This window comes from Strigops habroptila, chromosome 1, assembly GCF_004027225.2.
Source record: "Strigops habroptila isolate Jane chromosome 1, bStrHab1.2.pri, whole genome shotgun sequence".
Lineage (NCBI taxonomy): Eukaryota > Metazoa > Chordata > Aves > Psittaciformes > Psittacidae > Strigops > Strigops habroptila.
The window spans coordinates 76,226,667-76,251,774 of record NC_044277.2 but is presented as its reverse complement, the minus strand read 5'-3'; the positions used below and the strand labels follow the sequence as shown (position 1 = coordinate 76,251,774).

The 25,108-nt window shown below is 42.4% G+C and overlaps 1 protein-coding gene across 2 annotated transcripts in view; it reads left to right on the top strand.

The window, feature by feature from the left end:
* Positions 1–25,108, top strand: part of MYO10 (myosin X) — a 161,081-nt gene that overhangs the window by 106,682 nt on the left and 29,291 nt on the right. For both annotated transcript variants that reach the window (XM_030471577.1, XM_030471666.1), the window contains 2 exons: positions 22,436–22,560; positions 22,721–22,835. In XM_030471577.1, the coding sequence (XP_030327437.1) occupies positions 22,436–22,560; positions 22,721–22,835 (240 nt within the window). The remainder of the gene's footprint in view (positions 1–22,435; positions 22,561–22,720; positions 22,836–25,108) is intronic.

Below are 25,108 nucleotides of genomic sequence, written 5' to 3'. Positions count from 1 at the left end.
TATAGACCGTTATTCAGGACTGCTTATGTCAAAAGTGCCACAGGCAGAGGTGCTAATGGATCTGGTTTATGTTTTTCACATGGCAACTTAGAAATAGGGGACTTTTCTATAAATCCAGTTTTACATGTTACATCTTTCTGGGATGTCTGGTTAAAACACTAGCACATCAAACCTGGCAGATTTCATTGCAGGTTTTTGCATTATCCGGACAGTTCATCTTTGACTTCACATGTTTTCAGTTGCTGTTAACACTGCTTTTGCACTGTTGCTTGTGATGTGTCAAATAACATGCAGATTATGGACACCTTAGCAAGAGGGAACAGCCTGGAAGCGAATAAGACCTGCTTTCTGCCTCCCGAGGTGTTTGGTGCTCTGAGGTGCGCAGCCATCAGGTAGTCAAACCCACATGGATGACAGTGCCTTGGTCAGCAGCTGGGGTCTATGAGCCTGTGTGTGTAGCAAAGCCCCTGATCTCTGAGGGAGCGCAGCTTTAAAAAGCTTGTTTTCTTCCTGGCCCCATTTCTCCCTGGAAGCCCCATGACCCTTATAAAGCCCACCTACTGACATGATGTATAAGAGGAATTTCAGTAACTCACACATTCTCCTTATTTGTCCTTTTGCATCTGAGTAAGGCTCATCACAGTACCAAAGTCACAAGGATTTGCCATGGCTGATGCAAGAACCGGGCACTTGTATTCTCATAGCAAGGAAAACACTTGAGTTCCCACTCCCGTGTTCCTTGTTGCTCTACCAGTCTTTTCCCACTAGAATGCTCCATCCCTGACAAATTTGGCATATGCTACTGTATCTGCGCATATATTTTACTACCATTAAAACAAAGTTCTCACAGAATGAGCAGCTGTGCAAGCAGAAGGAGCTTGAGACAGCCTTAGTCTCAGGCAACCACGTCTAATTGCAGGACTGCATGCAGGAACAGATTGGGAAATTCCTGTAGACAATCCCTTTCAAAGTACGTGAAAAATGTCACTGAAATCTTACACAAAAATGGTTGTCCTTGTTTTCCATTTGCTTTAATTTGATTGCAAATGTAACTTGGTTCAATGGCTTTACCAAATAAGAAATTCTATTTGAAGAACAAGAGTAAAGGGTCGCACAGTTTACCTACTGTAGCTGATTCAGTAGACGATTTGATGGAAAATGAGAAGGAAAGCCGTATATAGGACTTGTTGATGGCATTCTCACCCAGGGAAGTGTTATCAAAATGTACTTTTGGGGATTCACTGTTTTAAGTTTTGTCTGCTGTGCACTCTCTGCGCCATACTATGTCTCACAGATTTTCAGCGATTTTTAGTGCCAATCTTACGATGTTGTTGGTGTTGCTTCTTCTGCAATGATGTGGGTACAGAAGCAGGCCCGCGAATGGGATTTGCCTCTTCTATAGCTCAACTTGATTCTGTGGATGCACATCACATTAAACATTTCATAGTTTATCCTGTCATACAACTTGTTGCTTCTTTTCAGTTAGACAAAGGGAAATAAGGTGAGTCAGTTTGCATAGCTCTGAACCTGCATGGCTCAGAGACACGTTAGCTGTGCATGGACTACCAGGGATTACTGTGTACGTGACTCACTGTGCAGGGTTGGCGAGAAACGTAACTGCTTGAAACATGCAGATGAGCCACTGAAACAGAGAAACTGAATTGAAAGAAAGTAAAAATCTTCACTGAGCACTTTCTTCTGTGTTTTCTGTCCATAGTTTTTACTCTGCAGTGATGGTGAATATGGAATGACAAAATGTCACTCTTCAAAAAGTACTTAAACGGTGCTTGCCAAATAACAAATGATGTGAAAGAAAGGGGTGTTTTAATTGCTTTTTTGAAATATGCAGAATTAAAGGAGAACTGAACCAGAGAGACTGGGCAAGGAGAAAGCTGGAATTGTGTTATCCAGAGCAAAGCCACTCAAGCTGTTGGTTGCTCTCTGGGTTGGGTACAAATAGGTGACACCTATGGGTGAGCATCCTCTGTAACTCTGGAGGGAGCGAGCTGGTGCTGTTCAAGAGATGCTTTACTCTGGAAGTATGTTCGAATTCTGTAGGTGAATGAGATTGAGCAGGTGGAAGACAAATTCAAGCCTTTGAAAAGCAGAACGTGCAGCAGACAGTACTTCCTCTGCTCTTCTAGACATGAAAGTGTATTCATGTTGGATAAGAGATGTGATAATTTACAGTAATTATTTTTTTATCAAAAGTTTAATTTTTAAATATGTTACAGTAGCGAGCAAAACCAATTCAGCATATGCAGTAAACTGCTGAACATTTACATATCAAAGCAGAATCTACACTCATTAGTGCAGATTCCTAAAGAGTGCACGTAGAATACGTGACCTTTTGTCACAAGACATTTCAGTGAGCAGGCCTCGGACAGAAGAACAGAGGAGCCATTAATCTTTGAGAGACCCCCGAACAATCAGCGTATCTGTTTTCACAGTTTCTGGTCTGTTCTGAACTAGCCATAATGTGGAAGCTTTTCCACTTGGTATGCTTAATGAGTATTTTCTGCTGATAAAGGGTCTTTCTCCTCAGCTCCCCTTATCTTCAGTGGGCCTTGCAGAACTATGTATCATTTCATCCTTTTGGACTTCAACACATCTTTCTCTGTTTCTTGGTCTCATGTTTCTATTTCTGCCTCCTGTTCTATTCAATAATGATTCCTCCATGCAACTTTGCTTTTCTGGTCTCTATCTATCCTTTTTAGAGTACCTTAAATTAAAAAGACGCAAACAGAACCATCACACACTCAAAAAACCAACAAACAAAAAGGACTGCCTTTTTAAAACAAGCTACAATCATTGCTACAATACTCAGCTGAATGTTTCTTCCAGCTTGCTGCTATTAATAAAGTTGCTAAGCCTTGGTGCCACTCAGGAGACAGTTCAGGGTAAATTTAAGATCTGAGCTTCCTATGCAGGATCTTCCAGAGACAGAAATCTTCCTGTCGGCCAGAAGAAGCCAGCTTCAGACAGACTGGTTCAAGTGCTTTCTAAAGTTTCCTTCTTCATTTAGGATTTTTCTTCAGAAAATATACTGGCATAATATTGACATAATCATTGCAAGTGGCCGCCACCTCCAGCATCTGCACCTCCTCATCAGTGCTGGTCTCTTAAAACCTTAATAATTGCAGCTTGCTTCTGTAATTCCCTGTTCTTGAGACTTCAGCAGGTTCAGACACGGCCGATCTCTCATGCACATAAATAGGTGCAACAACTTCTCATTTTTACAGATCTAAGTCCAGTTTGGTCCTGATAAGCAAATTTCTGGCTTCATTAGAATTGGCATGAAATACTTGATGTAGACAACAATTTCACTTTGTGCGGGGTTTGGTTTGTTTTTTAGGAATCCTGTGTTGGTGTGTGTCCCACCTGAAGCGGCTTGCAGGTTGTCTACTCACCTCCCTGTCTGCCCCTTTACTCTCTGTCTCATTCCTCTGTTGCAGTGATGGGCTTGCCACTGGCAAGATGAAAGTTGCCTTCTCTGAAGCTTGTGAGCTCTGAAGGGGCAATTCTGTTTCTCTGAAGGTTTTTTATATTAATTTTTTTAATCTTCAAATTTAATTAGGTAAGGTAAAGAAATGAGATGAAATTAAACCTGCATTGTAAACCTAATGCAGGGTCGGAGCTACGGAGAGCAATAGAAAAAGTGAAACTAGTAATAACTGCAATTCAAAGGAAGACTGGTAGAAAAAGGTCTGTAATAAATTCTGTGAGGCTTACTGCTGGTTAGGAGTCCTATCTTGCTCCATATTCTCTCCAGGAAAATTACTATCATGGCAGTAGTATTGCTAACATCGCTTCTAGGGACAGAGCCATTTAAAGGCATCAAGGTATGACCATTGGCACTTGCACTGTACTTTGATGCCTAGGTCATTAGTAGCCATGAGATGCCCTGGAATAGCAAGCAATATGTCCCCTAATAGGAAATAAGATGCAAACCTATTTCACTTGGCGTCTGAATTAAACTTGTGCTCCTAAAATAGCTCTGAATCATTATAAACATAAGTATAGCGTGATGCCAACCTAAACACCAGGTAGAAGTACAGCTCAGGAGTGCAGTATAAAGGAACAATGACAGAACAGGCCTCATATGCAAGGATGATTGTCTGCAGGGTGTGGAGCAGGTACAAGTTCAGTGAACGCAGTATGTGAACTGGTTGTCAAGCTGGAATTGCAATATTGTCTTATTGAGACTTGACTGTATGAATTACTGAGTTTGCCTTGTAGAGAGATTGGGGCTTTTTTGCAGAAATACAGATAATGGCAGTGTGAGTCTGATGCTGCTGCATTGAGAACAGCACTGACATTAAACCTTGAAAGATGCAGGGAGGAAGACTCTGAGCTTCAAGCATATTCAGTTTTACCTTCAGCACAGGCTTGCAAAGCATCTGCATAAAACTTTGCATATAAAAGTTCTTTTAAAAAATTATCCTCAATAAGTGGTCCAGCTTCAAACTTCTGTGCACATCCTACTGCAGTTGCATACCAAGTATGTGCTTTATACACCAACCTCAGTCACTCATCAGACTCCAGGTCTCCTTACTGGGGAGTAGGTGCCTTTGTGGGTTTTTAAAGTGCTGAGCCCAACAGTTAAAAGCTAAAAAGTGTTAGGCCCTAGGTGGAGGCCTCTTTATGGGTTATTCACTTACTTGCAGAGCCCTGGGGTAGCCCTTCTGCAGTGAAGCTGCAATGTTCCCTGGTACTGGGAGCTAGCAGATCACAGGGTAAATTTGACATGCAATCCATAAGAAAAAGGGAATAGAAAGCCTGATCATCACGTTAATAGCTACTCTGTCACACTTAGTAAAGGGAATAGATTATATGGCCCAGGTACAGCTGCTGGGTATGTGCAGTGCTGTCTGCAGAAAGTTAAGGTCTAGTAGTATTCATTTGCATCTGTAAAAGCAGCTGATGAACTAGAGATCCTTGTTGCCTATTTAAAAAAATCTCTCTTTAATCTCAGTTGTTCTCAATAAATACTTGTTTAAAGAAGGCTTTCTGGCTGCCAAGTACTGCTGTCATTTCTTCTGGAGGAAGCAGAGCCACAGGCTCCGGGCACAGATTGGGCTTGCTCGGACTCAGGGAGTTGCTGTTCAGGCTCATCCTTTGGGAGAAGAGCAACCATTTCCCAAAACCATAGCATGGTGGGCTGATCTCGCAGGCCAACAAGTGCACAGGGCCTGATACAAACTATTTATCCTAAGACCTTTAACTAGTTCATAAGGCTTTATTGTTCGTAATCAGGAAGGCGCAGTCGTAAGGTGTGGCATTGTGCCTGGCCAACACTGCTTAATTCAGCTACCTGGATCTTGTCGCCTTGGGTTTTGCAGAATTACATAGCTTCAAATCAAGACTTGTGGAGTATGTCCCAGCTGCATCATTTTCTGGCACACCACTTGAGTAATTAGGTCAGGCGCTAGAAGACTCCTTAGGTAAAAGTGATAAGGAAGGGCGGGTACAAGGAAGGCAATCGCTCCTGCTCGCAAAGTGCCGGCAGTAATGTTACGTGTAAATCTGAATCCCTGGCTGAAAGAACAAGATGATTACTGCAAGGAGTTTCGTGCTGCGCAGGCAGTGCCTGTCTTCCGTGTTGCCTCCAAAAGATTGCTCCCATCACTCCAGCAGCGCAGCGTGCTGGTTATGCTGCCTGGGAGCCAGGGGGTTGTCCCGTTGTCCCCATCTCAGAGCGTCGCTGCTTGCTGGGCTGATGTAGGTCATTCCACTCTCCAGGCAATCACCCAGACAGGCATGTTCTTCTTCATCAAGGTTTGTTGTTTACCAAGCAGGGCTGACTAGGCATCCTTTTGCTAAGTGTATTAGCGTTTGTCTTTCAGTGACCATTGTATGAGGAGTTTAAAACTGAGGTATTCAAGGCTGGGGGACGGAGAGCTGAGATGGGGTGCTGCTGGGGAGGGAGCAGACGCTGTGCTGTGCAGATTGCATCAAACTCCAGGCAGTGCGGGCAGACAGATTTTTGCATGTTTTGCAGCACGTACGTGCAGAGTTGCCAAGTTTCTCGGAAAGAGCATTTAGTGGGACTCTGTCTGTAAGTGGTAGGAGTCACTTTCAGATCTCGGATAGTGGCTGTGCCAGTGTGCTCTTGTGAGCAGGGTGGGGGGACGCAAGGGGGGCAAACACTGCTTCGAGGAGGAAACTGGGAGGAGGTCACCCAAGCAGCGAAGTACCAGAACAATTCAGGGCAAAAATAAAATGCCTGGGGGTGGGGTATTTCTAAAGGGCAACACTTGATGTGTAGTCTAGTGTAGTATTTAGAAGTGAGAATGATTTTGACTGCTGCAGCAATTGATCTGTCAGCAGCAGAGGGGCTTACTGCCTCCAGCTGACTTCAAGCACTGCAGTAATTCTGCATTTTGTGCCAGCTGATGGAGTTTTTGTGGTTTATGAATTTCTTCATGTGATTGTGTGACATGGATGGGCATTTGTGGAACTGCGACTACTGATCCCAGGTCTGAAGTAGTTGCTTTTTATAAATACTGAGCAAAGAACTTGGCTTTTCTTCCTTGTGCACTCTACCAAGTATTTGAATTGCGAGCATTGTCATGCAAATGTATGCACAGAAAAAGTGTGTACTTCATCGAGCTTTGGAAGTTTTCTTCTTTAACTACAACAACAAAAAGAATCCCCCCACATCTCTAGATGGCAATTTACATTCAAATCCTGTTTGCTGTGTTCTCATGGTAACTACTCCAAGGGGATATGCACAGTCCATGATAAATAGGCATCCTTAGAGCTCCAAAAGCATCGCTGCCCTACAGAGTGTTGTTCTCTAGCAAAAACTTTAACGTCTCTCAACTCCCTTGCTAAACTGTGTCTTAGGGCATTTTGTGCTTTTTATCTCTTAAGGTTTAGGAATTTGTTGGCTGTGAAATATATTTACATTCTTGATGCCTATAAGGTGAGATTAGCCCTTGTGTCCTGTTAGTCAGGAATATCTACAGCAATTGCTGTAGAGCCAGCCCTCGCTAGGCTTTACTTCCTTTGAGTAGCAGGAGGAATGAATTAACCAAGTGCAGCCAAAGATATCACATGAAAGACTTGAAATACCAGTGAGCTGAAGCAAGCCCTGCTCTGTGTGTGTCTGTGTGTGTGTGCATAGCTGCAACCGCTAAAGATTCAGTTTTTCACAATGGGCGAACGCTGAAGGGTGAAAAAGACTTAAAAGGTAAGGGGTTTAATTCATGCAGGTTTTCTAATAATTTTCGTCTTGCATACTAGGAGCTCCACTGGACTTGTAGAAAAAGAAAAGAAAGTGCCTGGAGTTTGGCTGAGCAAGCTGAGCTGGAAATGTTTCTGGGCTTGTATTTTCTTTTAAAGAGGGTAAACGCACGCAGAATCAAGTTTATGAAAAAATGACTAAATTTACTGGTCTAATCATATTTTTGAACGCCAGGAGAGCTCTGCTGCCAAGCAGTCTGCTTTAATAAATCACACTCTGTTTGAAAGTTAAAGGGGTGATTGTTCACAGACCAGGGAAAAAGTCAGCAGTTAGAGCTGAGTGTGCAGGGGGGAAAGACCTGTATTGTAGTGATGGGCTGCTTTCTGGAGAAAGATCTTTTCTCTTGTTCAGCTGTTTATGGCATAGATTGAGGAAAACCAGCTATGTAAAGTTTTGGACCATAGTATTCCTGTAATTTATTAAGGCATAAGGCATGGCTGTTGTTTTGCTTTGATTACAAGGTAATAATGCGATGGGGATGAGTATGTGCAGGGTGGGGGTGGGGAGGGTCAAGCAAGATACCTGCAGCACCCAGAACTTTACATTAATTTTGTAGCTTTACTGGAGAAACTTGATGGGGCACATTTGAGACAGTATGTTCGGTTGGTTTTTTTTTTGCCATAGAAATACAGGAAACAGAATATGCCTGGGGAAAAAAAAAACCAACAACATTAATTTCAGTAGTAATGGAAAGGATACCATAACAGCAGTATATTTTGACTCTGTTTGCTGTGTCAGTTCCCCCCTTCCACACCTGATAAAGTAAACCCCCCAACCCAGCAGGTAAAATATCTCTGCTCACCGCTGATTGCTTCTGGGATCTGCATTTTGTTTCTTGCTTTCCTACTTAAAAAGAGCTTGCCTCTGCGAACATCAGAATTCAGCCACAGGGTAGAAAATTAGGATAAAATTGCTTGAGAGAACCTGTTATGAAGGGAATGGGCTTGATCCTGCATCATTGAAGTCTATGGGAGTTTTATTCTGGTCTCAAGAAGAGCAACCCTAGATTTGCCTTGCAAATCTAGACGGAGCAGATACAATCTGATGAAGTGCCTATAGGACTGGGAAAGGGGGTTCTCGTAACTTGCAGTTTTTCTTCTCTCACTCATGTTAAGATGTGTCCTTTTAAACACCAAGTGGTAACAGTGGTAGTAGGTCAAAATGTAGGTATTTTTGTTGTGTGGAACATCAGTGGTGTGTGTTCAGTATTTCTTTGCTAAAACTGCTTAGTTTCAAAAAAAAAAAAAATTATTTTGTTTTTCATTTGTTGGCTTATTAAGAAAAAAAAATTATTTATAACCTGTAACATGAATGGAAGCATAACAACGATTTTTTCAAACGCAGGCAGGTTACTGATAGGAATTATCTGAAAGTTATAATACTACCCCAGTTACTCTCAGGTCTTTGTCAGAGCTACCCTCAGAACACAAAATCCGTGTCGGAAGCAGGTGACATTGTTTAAGAGTAGACTTGAGTCAGTGGCTAAACTTTTTTCTCTTTAACCGTATCTGTTTCAGTGTGTCTGTGTGTGTATATATACGTGGCTTAATTTAGTCACAGAGTGCAGCAGAGAAGCAAAGACTTCACGGGGAAAACCTCACTGATGAATTTGTAAGGACTAAGTACACTTCAGAATTTATTGGTTTGTGTGGTTTTAGGTAGTACATAATCCTAAGAAGCAAGGCAGATCCATTCCTAGTACTGTCATTACAATTACAGAAGTGAGGTTGTGGTTTCGGTTGTATGAAGTGGAATGTAGTAGCTGTAAAGTCCATGTTTCAGGACATCAGCTGAGTATTGGCAGTCAGCCTACACTACAGGAAGTTTTTGGCTGACCTGTGATGAGATTTGAGGTTGCCGTTGTTGGTTTGTTCCTCCACGTTCCTCATGTGTGTTCCCTGTTGCGGCAACAGGGAGCGGGGCAGCTGGTGCCGCTCGCAGGAGCTTTGCTGGGGAGGTGGTGGTAGCACCACAGCTCCTCAGGCTCTGTGGACAGTGTATGTTCTGTTGTTCAGACCCAAGCACAGCGTAAGCATATGCTCCGTTCAGGTTTGGGAAGTTGCTGGTGAGCCAGGAAGCCCACTGCACCATGTAAATCATTCGGGGCGCTGGGAAGATTTTCCTTTTGGCTGCCACCTTGGATTGTCACACGCACCTGTGAGCATTGCACAATGTATAGTGCAGAAAAGTCAAGTTTCTCACCAAACTCATAGTGCTATGTTATATTCCCACCAGTCACATAATGGAATCTCTTGTGGCATTTTTTAAACTTACTCTCTGTAGACCTAGAAATCTTAAACATGAAGTGGTAAGTAGGGGCTTTTGGGGTCTCAAAACTTTTGATAGTCAATGAAGTAGATGGGTTGAAAGAAGACATCAACTTTTGGAAAGCCAGATAAATGCCAAATCCTCTCTGATACTGGCTTTCTCAAATGAATGGCTGCCCCAGATTCAGCATGAAAAGGACCAGTATGTCCATCTGCAGTTTGCCATCCACTCCATTTGTGCATACTTAGCCAAAAAGAAACAGCGTCCAGCCTCATTAATTAAGTAGTCTTTCATAGGGAGAAATGATGATTTTTGGTAAAAGTGGTTTAGCACTTCAATTAGCTTCACAGAAGTTTTTAATATACACAAACAATTTGCATGTCAAATGAAGTTGCATTTAGGAAAGCTGATTCTATCTTCAGTTTAGGAAAGCTGATTCTATCTTCAGTGTCTCTTTCTGATTCAAACATTAAGGGTTATCTTTTGTTGTATGCTTAAGCCAGCCTAGGAATTTCTCAGGGAAGAAATGGCTGTTCAGCCATCCAAAATTGCCATTTCCCTGTGACCACTGGTGTGCACAACATAGAGTATCTCAAATCAGCCCAGTTCTTAAAGGGCATGTACATCTCATTGTCCTCAATGAGCTCTAAGCACACATCTAAATGTTTTGCTTAAGTTATTACTGGTTTTATGCTGCTTTGGCCAACACATAACAGAGTGCCTGGAGCCGCAATGCCTCTTGTCACACAGCTTTGAAGAGGAGTGAGGCATATGTGCAGCTCCTTACAGTTGCATACCCAGCAATTTGCAAGTTGCAAGTCATCTGTGCAAAGGAGAGAAGAATTGTTGCATCCATTGCTCCAGTGGCGTGGAGTTCATGCTGCTGGCTAGTGCCAGGAGAACATGGTGCTGCTGGTATGTCAGCAGGGAAAGTGGATCTCGCCGATCACGGAGTGTTTCAAACAGTGTTTCACCATGATCAGAAAATATAGAAGAGGTATAGAAAAATATCCACTTCTGGGGCAGAAAGAGACATACTCTTTTTTAAATGTCACACTGTAGTGTAAAACCATAAGTAAGGGCAGAACTTTTCACTACTGGATCATCTCAAGAATGGATAGAGTCAACTAAATGTGTGCTTCATGTAACTATGTAAAGATAGAACTAGCCTTAGTGAAACAAAGGGCCATTGACCAGCATCCCTGCCTGTGAATTCTGCAGTTTTTGTGGATATGAACACTGGCATTGCAATTAGATCAATCAGAAGGTAGTTAAATGTTAAATCACTTAGGTCCTGATGTAATTTTACCATCTATTATAATTCATTCTTTCTCTCTCTGTTTCTCTGTGTATATGTGTGTGTGGTTAGATGAGTTAATAGTTTGATAATGGTGTTAAGGGAGGTTTCTTGTCATCCATTTTGGGTAACTGATTCATGCTAATAAAGCAAAGTTAATTTACTCTATAGTTAACTCTTATTTCACAGTTGTATAGGATTTGGAACAAAGAAGTAGCTTGTGCAGGTTTTTTTGTAAGAGAAAAATATATGGTGACTTTCACAGCAAGTGCCAATGATTGCCAGTATATATAACCTATAGCAATGAGATGACAGTGGGGTTTTTTTTGGCTCTACCAAATGCAATTACTAGCAATACTTGAAGGAAGCACAGGAGCTACCTGCTGTTCTAGCCAAGATGCTGTTGGCTCAGCTGTGCCTTTAGCATGGCCTCTGTGACAACACACATAGCTGTGATCTGCAGAGCTCCTCCATCTTGTGCTTACTGATTTCTTCATATATTATATAATGGGGATTTTCGTTTTTGGTTTAGGGTGGAAATTTCAGAATTATCAGAAATGTCTAATTTGATTTTGATGTGGTTCTCAGAAACATCAAAGACCTCAAGTAGGAGACTTTCCAACTCTTAATGGGAGGATGGGATGGGAATGTTGTGTTAGAACAATGCACTCCAAGGAGAACATACTGGTTGCCTTTTTCTGTGAAATTAATGTACACGAGAACAAATAACTACATTCATTTTCTGTTCCTTCCCTGGAAACACACACACATACTCATTTCACTAGTCTTGATACCTTATTTTCTAGTTGGTTGCATATCTGCAGGGCAAGTTGTGAATTTATAATGTAAAAATGTATAGGGATACAAAAACAGCAGCTCAAAGAACCAAATTCTAAGAAAAATGCCAAAGTTAGGCTGATGCTGTCTGAGATGTGCTGACATAAAAGATGTAGGAGTAATTAAAAACTGATTACATGGCATTGAGCTGGGTCATTTATCTGGGCCATCACGCAGCTCTTGCTGTCAGCCAGGTGGATGCCTGTGCTGATCACGGGGATCCCCATCACCTTCTTGATAAAACATAGTATTTCCCGTCTCTAGACTTAATCTTACCTGCAGTGGTATAGGTTTTCTCATGCTTTTAAACCTTAAAGCAGATCTCCAGACCATGCACTGCAAGTCTGCTGCAGCATAGCTCTTGGGCAGCCCCCAGTGTCCCAGGCTCTCCCAGGCTGAAGTGAGCCCTCAGTAATGATGAAAAGCATCAAGGGCCATGTGCAGCCCGATGGGGTATTTTTGGTGCAGAGGGGCAGGCGCACTGGCGGAGGGGTCATTGTGGGGAGCTGGGTGGCTGGGATGCTTGGGGAGGGCCGGGTAGCAGCACCCGTGCAGGCAGCAGCCCTGCCATGAATGGAGCCCTGTGCGTGCGCCGGGGTGGGAATAATCTGCCCTTTCAGTACTGCCCGACCTCTGGTGTCCTAGCAACCCAAAGCTGTTCGGCTGAATATTTTGTGGTGCTCCTCATTTACACATATCAGATATTGGCTGTGATTTAAGCCTGGCTGATTTCCTATTACGGCTCTCAAACAAAAGGCTTGATACAGGAGGAGAGCAGAAGGGGCTCCTTAGGAAATAATTTTATAAAACCAGATGTATTTTGTTCGGCATACGAATCGCACTGGAATGTTTCTTTGCTTGAGAAAGCACTGAGCAGCAAATCTGTCTGTGTGTTACATCAGCCTTGTGCTTTGTAGGCGTCTTTATGGGCCACTGAGGGAATGAACCATGTGCAGGGGCGAAATGCGTTGGAGAAGGAGAAACTGCCTGTGGCCTCAATACTGAAAAGGGGTGCAGTCAAGTGCTAACTTTTTATCGTTACTTGAACTTGATTCTGACTTTTAGCTAGGAAGTTGCTGGTCCTCATGGCCATACAACAAACACATGCGCTTCACACTTAAATCAATTAAAGACAACTCAAGCTTTTTTATTATTTTAAACCTTACAGTTGGCAGAGGTGTGATTCATAATTGTTGCAGGGCTTTCCCATTTTTAGCAATTGGAGCTGATAATGTGGAAGAGGTTTTTAGTATTTCATGGAGAATGTGTGAAGGCTTTGTAATGACTTAAAGCTAATCCACAGCACTGCAGCCTGTGTCTTCATAGACAGTCAACCACAGTAAAATCTCAGCCAAACTTCCCTCACTGGACCACCAAATACTTGCATAAGTAATGAACTTTTTTCCTGCCAAGGTGAAGCTCACATGTGGGAAGCATGGTTCTGGGTTGCACTGTGTGCTGCAGCAGTAGCTGTGTGTCTTGTTCTTCTCTAGTGCAGAGTTGGTTTTTGAGAGTCCCAGTACCAAAGGTTAAAAAAGTCAGCACTAAGCTTCTTCAAATAAATGAAAGCAGTATTTTTTTCCACAACAGGAGTGCTAAAGGGGGCTAAATAGATGTTTGTGTGGCAAACTAAAGAAACCATTAACGCCTCCTGGAAGGAGGAGGACATGCTGTTTTCCTTGAAGTGTCTGGTGGCCTTAGACAGTCTCGCCATCATGGATAAGCTCTTCCAGTGAATACTCTGTGAGAAAAAGGTGTGCCTTCTGGTTTGGATTTGTCTTGCTTCGATTTGCATGCTTTTTATGTCTTTATCTGCTCTATATTAGAAATTGTTGAACATATGCTCTTGGTATAGCTACTCACAGATTACTATGGAGGCCTCTTTGCTTTCTCATTGATGAGCTTCTCAAGGCTTTTACTGAAGTCCCTTACTGCCTTTTTTAAGTCAGATCTTTATTCTCATGGCTCTTACCTAAATGGTTTCCAGTGTAGCAATCTCCTTTATTGTGCTCCAAAATTGGTCACAACATATCAGTAGCAGTCACATAGCTGAGAAGCACAGGTTAGCCACAAATCACTAAACTGACTTCTGAAACAACAAAGAAATTTTAGTATTCTCTTTGCTTTGAAAAGCAATGTCCCAAAACAGAAGAGTCTCAAGGTGTAAATGGCATTTCGGCATGTGGTCCCAAAGGAATAGAGTGTGACCAGATCTAGAGAAGGAGCAAGTGAGTGCCCAGGACTGAAACAGGGAATAAAGTGAGATTTGGATTTAGAGTCCTCTTCTGCTCTCCTTTCCATGCTTTCTGAGTTGAGGTTTACATCCTTCTGTAAAGTGCAATACTGGCTTCCTCCTGTGCATCATGAGCTCTTGTGGCTGGAAGTGAGGTTCTTCCACCTCCTCCTTTCTACTTACCTGAAATAGAGAAGAGGAGGCAATATCCCAGATTCTTCCCCACCTATATGGAGCTGCAGTCTGAAAAAGGGTTGCTCAGTTTTGTGTCACCAGGGCAAGCCAGGAGAGTTGTGATAATGTGGATCACAGTTATCTGCAAGACTATTTCAGGACAGCCTACTGAAGTGATACTGTGTTAGCATTTCAGTGAGAGCTAGCTACATGGAGGGTTTCACATGTTCAAGTGTGAGATTACTTGTAGTAACACTATACTAGGTGTTAGAAGTACACAGGATTAGGTTCTTACGTGAGTTGTTACACGAAAAGGTTTTACAGCTATGTCAGACTTCAACCATGCAAGATGAAATTCATCTCAAACCACTTCTCTCAAGTATTTTCATCTGAATTTTCTATCCCCTGATGAAACTGATTATCTTTCAGGAAAAAATGCTTGATCCTAAACACCATTATCTGAAGAAATCATGTTAGAGGAACCATCCTAAAACATGATTTACTGCTTTTAAGTATAGAAATGGACTTATATGCCTGGCCTGCCAATAAACTGTCAAATAACAAAAAACTCATGAGGTGTGGATGAAAAGCCTGGTATGGAGCAGTGAAAGCACAGCAGAAAAATAAAAAAAAATAGAAAAAAAAAAAGGAAAAAATAAAAAAAAAACTGAAAGAAAAAAGAAAAATGAAGGGTAGGTCTCAGTCCATGTAAGTTATTTGATGTCATCACTGACATGGACGGTCAGGGTTTCACCATCTGCAGTTGGTCTGTATGCAGCCTCAGCAGACATGGAGCGGTGTGTGCGGTTGTCGACCATTGTAATGAACAGTGGTGATGGTGTTCGCTATATTGACACAGGGTTGGTAAAGAAAGACAGCTGTCCTTGCAATTAGTACCTCAAAGCATGTTTCTTCATGGTATGTCTGTGGCTATCAGGCAGCCTGATTGATTTTCTTCAGGAGAAGCCTGCTGACCAGTCACAATGTGGGGAGAATGAGGCCAGATTGGGGTTTAGTCTGCAGGGACTGGAGGCCTTACTGAGGATGACCTCAGATGAAATGGCAACAGATTATTTGTAGATGGAGAAGGAGGCTCCATAAACATTCCAGATGGGGTCTGTGCTGTGAGTTGCTCCTTCTGTCAGCGTGCTGAGACTCTGCCAGAGCAACTTCAAACCTTAAATCTCTCTTTTCCCTAATGCTTTTAATTGTCTGTCTCACATGGATGGTCCTGCAGTGGCTGTTCTGGGACAAACAGCCTGTGGGCCTTGCTATGCATTTCAATGGACTTCCTGAATAATGTATTCAAGCAACAAGGGCAAACTTCAGCTGACAGTCTAGGCAGTCATACAGATAGCTCTGAAGCAACCTTAGAAAACTTAAATCCAGTGTTCAAGCCTGTGCCTTTAACAATCCACTCCTCTCCCATGAAGTTTTAAGTGTGCGTCAGAAATACACTGTCATTTTGAGGGGGTAGCATTCCTCTGGGCTTATATGAGAGAGGTAGACAAATTCTGTCTGCCTTTAGAAGAAATTCTGAATACCTTTAGAAAGGAAGGGTCACAAAGTGGTGGTTGTGTGTTTACTCAGGTAGCATTTAGTGCATACAAACCAAATAAGATTACTCTGAAATGGAAGAGTACTGTGACAGTAACTAATAAAAGTAGATGGTGAGTTTATTGATCATTGTTGATGAAAGCATGAAATTGCAGCAAGCCCATCAGAATCATTTCAGCATCTCTTCTCCAACAATGAAGCTAGTTCCAACTCTTACATTTGCTATATTTAGACAAGCAGGACCAGAAGTATGACTACAGCATCTTTGTAGATGGATGTAACTCAGCAGTGCCTTGATCTAGTTGAAAGCTTTAAACACTAGTGCAAATGGTCAGTGTGGTAATGTACTGCTTCATAGCTCTTAAATGGAATCCTGTCTTAAAAATATCCTTGAGATGCCCTTGCTTGTAAAGTAAGCTGGGTGACAGGCTGAATATAAATACAAAAGCATTTTCACATACATTTATAGAGTCTTCTCCTTTGACTGTTCTGGTACAGTAGAAGAACTCTAAAATTACAGTGTTCCTTCTATACAGTATTATTTTTAGCGCAGGCAACTCTTAACCTGCGGCATGAGAGTGGCTAGTTCTGAAGTCTGTCTCTTATCTGCAATACTCAGGGCTATAAGGTGAGTCACGCAGGTCAGGTGCAGTAGTTGGAGTCAAAGAGAAGATCAGCTAATCGTGAAAGCGCTTGCTGTTGTTAAATGCAGTACTTTCACGTTCAGACCTGTAGAGATTGTATAAAGGAGCCAGCATATCATTACAGAGTTTGCAGTGAAATCTGCCCTGGAGTTTGCAGCAGAATTTTCTTGAGGCACAAGCATTTTTGCAGTATACCCATGCTCCTTCTCTAGCAAGTTATACCAGCAGCATTAGTAATTTTTAAAGGTTTTTTAATGGGGTTTGGGGTGAGTGTGTGGATAAAGGCTAGGAGAATTTTGGACATGCAAAACATTTACTGTTGTTTCAGATTTATCCAAATATTCCTTGACTTGCCAGTGCTACGCAGTAGAAATACCAAATAAACTTTTTAATTCTGCCATGTTCTTGGGTTTTATTCTCCTATACTCTTATGGTGTTTGTCTGTGGACTCAAGTACTCTGGGACAACAGTAAGGGGATGTATTCAAAAACAAAGCAGGCATCAAACTTGCCTGTGTTTTGACCTGAGCCTGTTCCAGTTACAGCTAGCTGAGTGCTGGAGAAGACCATAGAGGGTTTCTTACCTTGAAATACTCTTAGGTCAGTGGGACCTGATTCTCCAGGTCCTTGGGCAGGATGCACAAGGGTTTTAATGCTCCTTGTGCTGGAAGCGCAGCAGTTCTGAAGTTGAAACTGTTGAATAAGCCAATGCCATCAACGTTTATGGTGCAAGCAACTGAAGAAATGATGTCTAGAAGAGCAGGGGGTGAAATGGTTTCTTGGAGGTAGGAGGGTAACAGACATGGCACTGCAGCTGAAGTCTCTGGATTTGACAAGGAGGTTATCCTGCCCGTCCTGGCTTTACAGTGCATTCTCCTAGTGTAGGTGTGCAGGCGTTTCCCTTTCACTTCTTTCAGGTTACTGGCTGGAATCCTCAGCACAGGTAAAGGCTGCCAAGCAGTATGTATGGATAAGAATCGCTAAACATGATGTAGTTTAAAAAAGGCAAACAATGAGCATGCAAAAGTTTTTGTATCAGTTCAGGTGGGTTATATATTAGAAGTTAATTTATTCACACTCTTGAAAGTGTCTGGGAGGAAAGCCTGGCATTGTTTTTGACTCGTGGAACTGGTGACTGAGATTGGAAGACCACAGGAAGTGTTTCAGGAAGACCTGGCTTAGTAGGTCGCCCTATTTCTGAAGAAATACCAGTACTGTTTTAGATGCAAAAACAAGTTCGAAAACCCACTATAAAGGAGAGGAAGATTGGCCTCTTTCATTTCTGCTGGTTTCTCCAGGGTAAAATTGCCAAGACTTCATTTTAGGAGTAAAAGAGCAGATTTAAAAAACTAAGACATTGAGAAAACTTACTGGGTTAAATAAAAAATTACTTTTTCACATCCTCTTTCCTGTTTTTCATCTTTTCTTTCTCTGTACCTGTCTTCTACAAAACACTTATTCCTAAGACAGGAAAACCAACACTTTCAGAGTAGCAAAGCTGACATAGTCCTACTCAAGTTCTCAAAGAGAAATCTATAAACAAGGGACTTGGGGTACTTTTCTTTCTTTTTCTCCCCAACCAATCTCCCCGTGAAGTTCCTCCAACCTACACAAAACCTGTGAGGCTGCGGTAGTCTGTAATTATTGTGCCTGTACTCTGCTGCAGTAGCCAGTAGTTGAGGGAGGAAGAAGGATTTCCACGGCAAGGGCGGGGAAGTCAGGTATCCTCTGTGTTTGAACGGAGCAAATGATGCCCGGAACAAGAAAATATTGTGTTCTGTGTATGTTATTTGGATGCTTGGGGTCTCTGCTAAGGGTGCTGTCCAGGGAAAAGGGATGGTGCTTTTTGAGCCTCAGTCAGACTGTAATCTAAGGAACTATGTCATCAGGAAGATTCTGTGTAGATGTTAGATGTCTGTCCTAATGGCTGCTTCTTATTGTGATTTCAGGCAGCAGCTTTGCCCTTTAGGATGCTCACAACAGATCAGAGCAACCATTTACCAGCTTTAGGAGCCGGAGTCTTGCCAGCAGACAGTCCAAGTCGCATTAAAGCCTTGGCTTCAGTGATGTCTGGTGGAAATTTAGTGGAGACTTTTGGATTCAGGAAATGATAAATTACAAGTTGTGCTATGAAGGAGTGCACCACAAAAAACCACCTTTATCAAGCAGAACAGACCTGACTTCTAGCTATTAATTTTACATCGATGTTCGTCAGTGCCTGAACGTTGCTGTGACCCACATGAGTCTAGCTGTTGCCTGGTGATTTTGTGTGTCAGAATGGTTCAGTGCTGCCATTCCTTTATAAAAGTGAAATATATATGGAAAATTGAGTTGATCTGAAGTTGATAGAGTCTATCAGACAGTTTTGGAATCTATCAGTTGTCTTCCTTTTCTGTTGGCTTCTCTTTTATAAATTTGATGATACTTTATAGGAGTCTTTTAACAATTATAATTTTTACTTTGGAAGACATACTTTTTTACAATCAGTTATGGTTCTTTTGTCTACCTGACATTTTCTTAAAGAATGCAATTTCTTCCCAAGTGTTCATTTGTGAAACAAGTCCAGTTTTCACAACAACACTGGTAAAAATTCAGCAGAGCCCAGAGATGAGTCCTGTCCTGTGTTACTTTAGTATAAATCCGAAAGTTAGCTTGATAACTGTCTGAAGGCGCACCAGTAAAGAGACAAGACTGTGCTTCAGCTGCACAGGTAACCTTTTGCATGGGGATTTTGTACTATTGCAAGTTGAACTCCGTAGTGCTTCTCTGAGCATCATTCAGGTGGAGATGGTCATCACTCTCTGTCTTAGAAGTGTCTGCAGTTTAATAGTGGGGTTTATACAGCACTTGCACTCTGGGTCAATAAATGCACATGCAATTGATTTTTTAAGTATGAGAAGTCCTGGACTGAACGTTATCCCTTCCTGCAAGTGTTTATACCATCGAGCCTGAAATGCTCTTCATCTTGATGAACGTATCACCAAGTCGTAAGGTGGATACACTGGATGCTGTGGTGGTGTGCACAGGACTGCATTTGTAACTACTTTGGTTGTTTTCATTAGACATGGGAAACCTCAGATGCATTTTAGTGTTTAGGGTTTCATTTCTCTCTATGACTGGCTGCAGCTCTCCTCCTTGCTGAGGACTTTGCTGTGATGGCTCGGTCAAAAACCCCCAAGTGAAGGAGGGGTAACTTCTAGTACTCAGTATGGAAAAGCGTAAGAGATGACTGTGGCACTTCTCTTGCCACCACCCCTAGTTTTTTCAAGGCAGCCAGACTTGTTGCAGATATAATTCCAGTGATATGCCAGGACAGGATTTGACCCTCCAATTTAGTAGCCTCATGTGTCTGTAATTAAAAATAACTAGTAATGTAAAGTGGAGGAGTAGGCTTATGTAATTAAACTTGCAATGGTATTTATGCTGCCCTGCTTTGATAACCATGTTAACATCTCTTACAGCATTTTATGCTTTTCTTTAAACTGGGTATCTTTTAACTGGGCATCTGAAGTTAGGTGATTGTGTTGTGTCAGTCCCAGCTGCTGGTGACAGAGCAGGGCTGCTTCTCACTTCCATAGCTGCAGGAAACAGGTCATGAAAATGTTGCTGCTGCTTCTGCAACTCAAGACAGGGGTGGAAAGAGAAAGGTTTTTTTCTTCTTAAAAAGTAACAGGAGCTTTCAAGACAGCTGTGGGACTGACTTTTGACTTTTTGAGTGCCTGGGTTGGAAAGAACAGGATTAGGTGGTGCAGCAGCCATCTGGCTCTCAAAGTGCAGGGTGAGAGAGACTTTTGTCACATCACCGGAATTGTGCTTGGCGTTGCTGTATCCCCACTTCCATCCATGTGTCTGCCTCCCCACCACAACACATGAAAAAACCTGTTTTGTTTGCAAGTCTCATGAAGAACATCACCTTTTGAGCCTGGGTGGGGTAAAAGGACTAAAGCAGGTGTGGTGTTAAACAAAAAAAATGTATTGACCTGTGTCCACTGGGGGCACGCATCAGCCTTGGGTTACACAGGCAAAAAGTGAGTGTTTTTCCTTGTGATTTGTGCATCCACCTGTGTTCATTCCTTCCCTTTCTTGTCGGGCATCATCAGCCACCTGAATAGAAGCAGGCCGGCAGGTGAGTGTGTGGACAGACATTCAAAGGGTGGCTTTGTGGCTGCCATGGGGTGGGCACGTATTTAAAACAGTGTTGGCAATACCCAACAGTATCGATACCTTTGTTGTTAGCATTCAATAAAAAACAAAGATTTTGTACAAATACAAGGTCTTGTATTTGGATTGGGGTTGGGGCAATCCCAAACACAACTACAGGCTGGGCAGAGTATGGATTGAGAGCAGCCCTGAGAAGGACTTGGGGGTGCTGATTGACAAAACGCTCAACGTGGCCCAGCAATGTACACTTACAACCCAGAATGCCAACCATATCCTGGGCTGCATCAAAAGAAGCGTGACCAGCAGGTCGAAGAAGTGATTCTCCCCTTCTACTCCACTCTGGTGAGACCCCACGTGGAGTACTGCGTTCCGTTCAGCTCTGGAGTCCTCAGTACAGGAAAGACATGGACCTATTGGAGAGGGTCCAGAGAAGGGCCATGAAGATGATCAGAGGGATGGAGCGTTCCTCCTGTGAGGAGAGGCTGAGAGAGTTGGGCTTGTTCAGCCTGGAGAAGAGAAGGCTCAGGGGAGACCTTATTGTAGCCTTTCAATACTTAAAGGGGGCCTATAAAAAGGTGGGGAAAGACTTTAGCAGGGCCTGTTGCAACAGGACAAGGGATGATGGTTTTAAACTGAGAGAGGGGAGATTCAGGCTGGATGCAAGGAAAAAATCTTTTTATAATGGCACAGGTTGCCCAGAGAGGTGGTAGACATGCCATCCCTGGAGACATTCAAGGCCAGGCTAGATGTGGTTCTGGGCAACCTGATCTAGTAGAAGATGTCTCTGCTCATTGCAGGGGGGTTGGACTAGATTATCTTTGAAGGTCCCTTCCAATGCAAACTGTTCTATGATTCTGATTCTAAAGCCAGTTAATAAATATCAAGAAAGCCCTCTGATTTGCAGTTGCTCAGGGCTTGATTTTGCTGTCATTTCTATCAGCGGAAGAACTTAAGGTCTTATATGAACCATTGACTGTATCCATGAGATCCTACCTTCTGAACTTCTTGCAAAATACTAAGCACTGTACTCCAGCCATGCAAATGACTCTGCAGGAGGGTCAGCTCGTAGGTTAAGGTGGGTGATTATGCTGATAAATTAAATGGTGTATTTACATGTGGTGGTATTTCACTGTTGGGAGTGCTGGCATTTTGCAAGGCAGCAGTTAGCACTACCTTGAGTAGCTTTGTGTGTCTGTGGGTGGTTTACGTCAAAGCGTGGTGAAAGTACGGGTGGCTTGGGGGATTCTGAGACGGGACAAGAGGATTCCTGAAGCTCCAAAGGGCAGGAACATACTGATCAGGATTCACAGGTTTTTCATGACTTAAGTGGCTATGGGGTTATCTGTTTTCTAAATGAAAAATGATGCTGAAAGAACTGCATGCAAAATAAGGGAAACTTATTTCAGACAAGCAGATTCTTTTTCTTTTTTCTGTTTACAGATGAAAACATTTCTGCTGTTCAGAATAGCAGCAAATAGAAACTCTTTGAAATAAAGCTTATTTAGGATTTGGCATCCTTGTCCATAGTAGATGAATTGTCACTACACTAAAAATGAAATCTTTTCTGCCCTTGTGGGTTTGGTTTTTTTCTAAAGTTGTACCACACCGCTGTATTTGTGTAGCTTCAACATTTGGGATAATCTACAGTGACTGTAAATTCAGTTGCTGAAGAAACAAAAAGTCAAGCTTGACCTGTTAGCTGCATGTGCTTCTTTCTGTCATTTCTTCCTGCACAGCAATGGCCTGCAAATACACATGAAATGGAAAGAGTGAGCTGATGAGATTAATTGGCTGTAAATGTTGTGTCTGTGGAAATGATATGGTGTAATTACCCCTTTACTTCTGTCCTGTAGATACATTTTTATATGCTCAGAATTGCTAATATCCTTTAAGACACTATATAGCAAGTTTTTAGCTTTTGTGCATTTCAGATTCATATAATCTGCCCTTTGTTTATTTCCCTGACATCTCTAACCGTTGCTATTAAAACCCTTGTTCTGAACCTTTTCATTACAGATGCCAGACCAGTTTGATCAGACAGTGGTGCTCAACCAGCTGCGCTATTCTGGGATGTTGGAGACAGTCAGGATTCGGAGGGCTGGCTTCCCGGTCCGGAGGCCCTTTCAAGACTTTTATAAAAGGTAAACACACAGACTTGTGCACTTCAGATGTGAGTCACGGGCACCAAATCAGTGTTCCCATGTTGGGGAACAAAGTGAAAATCTAATAAGAAAAATAAATCATCTGGCAAAGGTAGAACTTGTCTCCTAAATGAATTAATAAGTGCTTTTGGGTTGACAGGTATAAAGTCCTCATGAGAAACTTAACTCTGCCCGAAGATGTAAATGAGAAATGTGCCGTCCTACTTCGTCTGTATGACAACACAAGCACTGAGTGGCAGCTTGGAAAAAATAAGGTAAAATAATCTGACTGTGCATATTGTGGGGCTGGTGCTTTTACAAAGCTGAGGGGCAGGGTTTACACTGCACAGCTGCAGAGGTGTATTTGTAGTGGTAATTACTCCTGGCCTTAAAAGAAGCTCCCTGTTGGTGCTTTTGAAACCCTTATAGCAACATTAATGGTTGTGCTGAGGAGTTTGCTGTCTAAGACACTGACTGGTGATTTCACTCACGGGGAAAGAGTCCACTTGAATTTTCTGCCACAACCCACAAGTGATAGCACTGGTGAGGATCAAAACTTAAAAGGTGGGGTATCGAACATGTGAGGTAACATTTTGTTCTGCAGGGAGCTCCACTCGTGCTAGTAAACCCACCTGCGTGATACCTGCTCAGTGGCTGAAATCAGGGGAGGAATTTTACCTGGTGTTCATGTAGCAGAGCCATCCTAGTCTGAGTCTTTTCCAGAGTTACATTAGACCTCACTGTTTGTCCTACTGGACAACCTGAACTTTGCCCACAACTTCCTCCCTGCTCCCGAAAAAAGAAATCAAATAATTTAAATTAAAAGAATGGTATTTTAATTTGAGAAATGAAACAATCCAGGTGTGTTTTCAAGCTTGTTTTGCAAGTTTGATTTTGGACAACAGCTGCGTGCAGAGTTTCTCTCTTTGTGAATTTGTGCTTTGGAATTTAAATGATGTGAAAGCATGTTGTACTCAGGAGAAGATTCCCCACTGCAGGATCTGAGATTTCCTAAGTATTAAAATGCATGTTGCAAAGAACTAGAGAGTGCATTACAAATATCAGGCCATCGCTGCCAAGGATCATCCCTCAGGCCTCTGCAGATGGCTTTCTCATCTTTTTTCTCTCTGCATAACTCCTTTTGTGCTCCCAGATCTTCTGTAGTGGAGAGAGAACAAAAACCAGATCCAGAAATAGTTTGCTGAATTACGTGTTACACTTGCAGTTTTCCTGTCACTTGTTAGAATTGTGGGGAAAAAACTCCCCACCCTCTCATTACCATAAGGTAGCAAAAATATTTTGTAAAATTGGATGGATTTCTGTGTGACATGCCCTTCCTCCTCATCCTCTTCTCCCCACACCTGCATTGTTTGGAGGGCTTCCTCCATTCTTCTGCACACTTAAGGACACTCAGAGGGAAAGATGATTTGTTTTACAGTTACTGTAAGGGACAGAATCTGAAATATGCTGATGTCGATTGAAGTAATCTTTCATCCCATTTTTGTAGACAATGGCTTACAAATAATACAGTGATAACATTTGGCTGCAGAGCTAGGCTGTGCTTCCCATTATACTTCCATATGTAGTATATTAATGGTATTCATGCATGGACCCTGAACAGTGCTTTGGCATCTTAGGGACAGATATTTATCAGAACCTGAAATTGTTTTAACCAGCTCATCAGGACCTCAGCAGGAGCCAAAGCTCTGTTATAACTTCCCTCACTGGGGCCTGGGCTAGTCCCCCTCAGGAGCTGCCTGCACATTTGCAAGAGTCTTAATAACAGCTTATTGTAGAAGAGAACAACAGGGCATTGGTTTCAGACTGACCATGGGATGGGGCACTATCCTGCCCATGTTATTTAAAAAGGGGGAATAACAACATTGTGATGATTTAGCTTCAGTGTGATTTTTTTTTTCTTGTCTTTTACATCTCAAGCTGCAGTGCACCTGCTCAGGAAAAGGCATTAGCCTGGGCTTAACATGAGCTTAACATCCATTTTTGTTCAGGAAATAGCTGAATGCCTTTCTGAAGCAGAATTTTGTTGTGTTTTTAAAGCCAGTGTGTGCAGAGCAGAGAAGGATTGCCCACTGAGTGAAAAAAAAGGCTTTATCCATGAGTAAAAACTTGATCTAGAAAGAGCTGCCCAGTGCAACTTGTATCTTGGAACTCTGAGGCTTTCTGTGAGACTTTTTACATTCCTTAGTGTTGGGTGATTTGTGGTAAAATGTAGTTGCTTTTGAGCTACATTCAAAACTCAGAAGTGTGCCTCTCCTCAGGAGTGCTGCTGCTTTGGCTTTGATGATGGGCTTCTTTTTTCCCTAAACACAGAGGGAAAACCTACATTTTTTTCTACTTGAACACCCTAAAAAGTCAAAAACACTTCAGGGAAGCATTCCTGCTTTTAGATGTTTTTGCAGCCCTCTTCCCTTAGCAGAGCCCACATTGTTCATGCACCTTCCTTGTCGCCATGTTGTGTGATGTTACTGTGAAACACCTATATTATCGGGTGGTATTTCTGCCCCTCAACTCAGGAAGTTCATGCTAA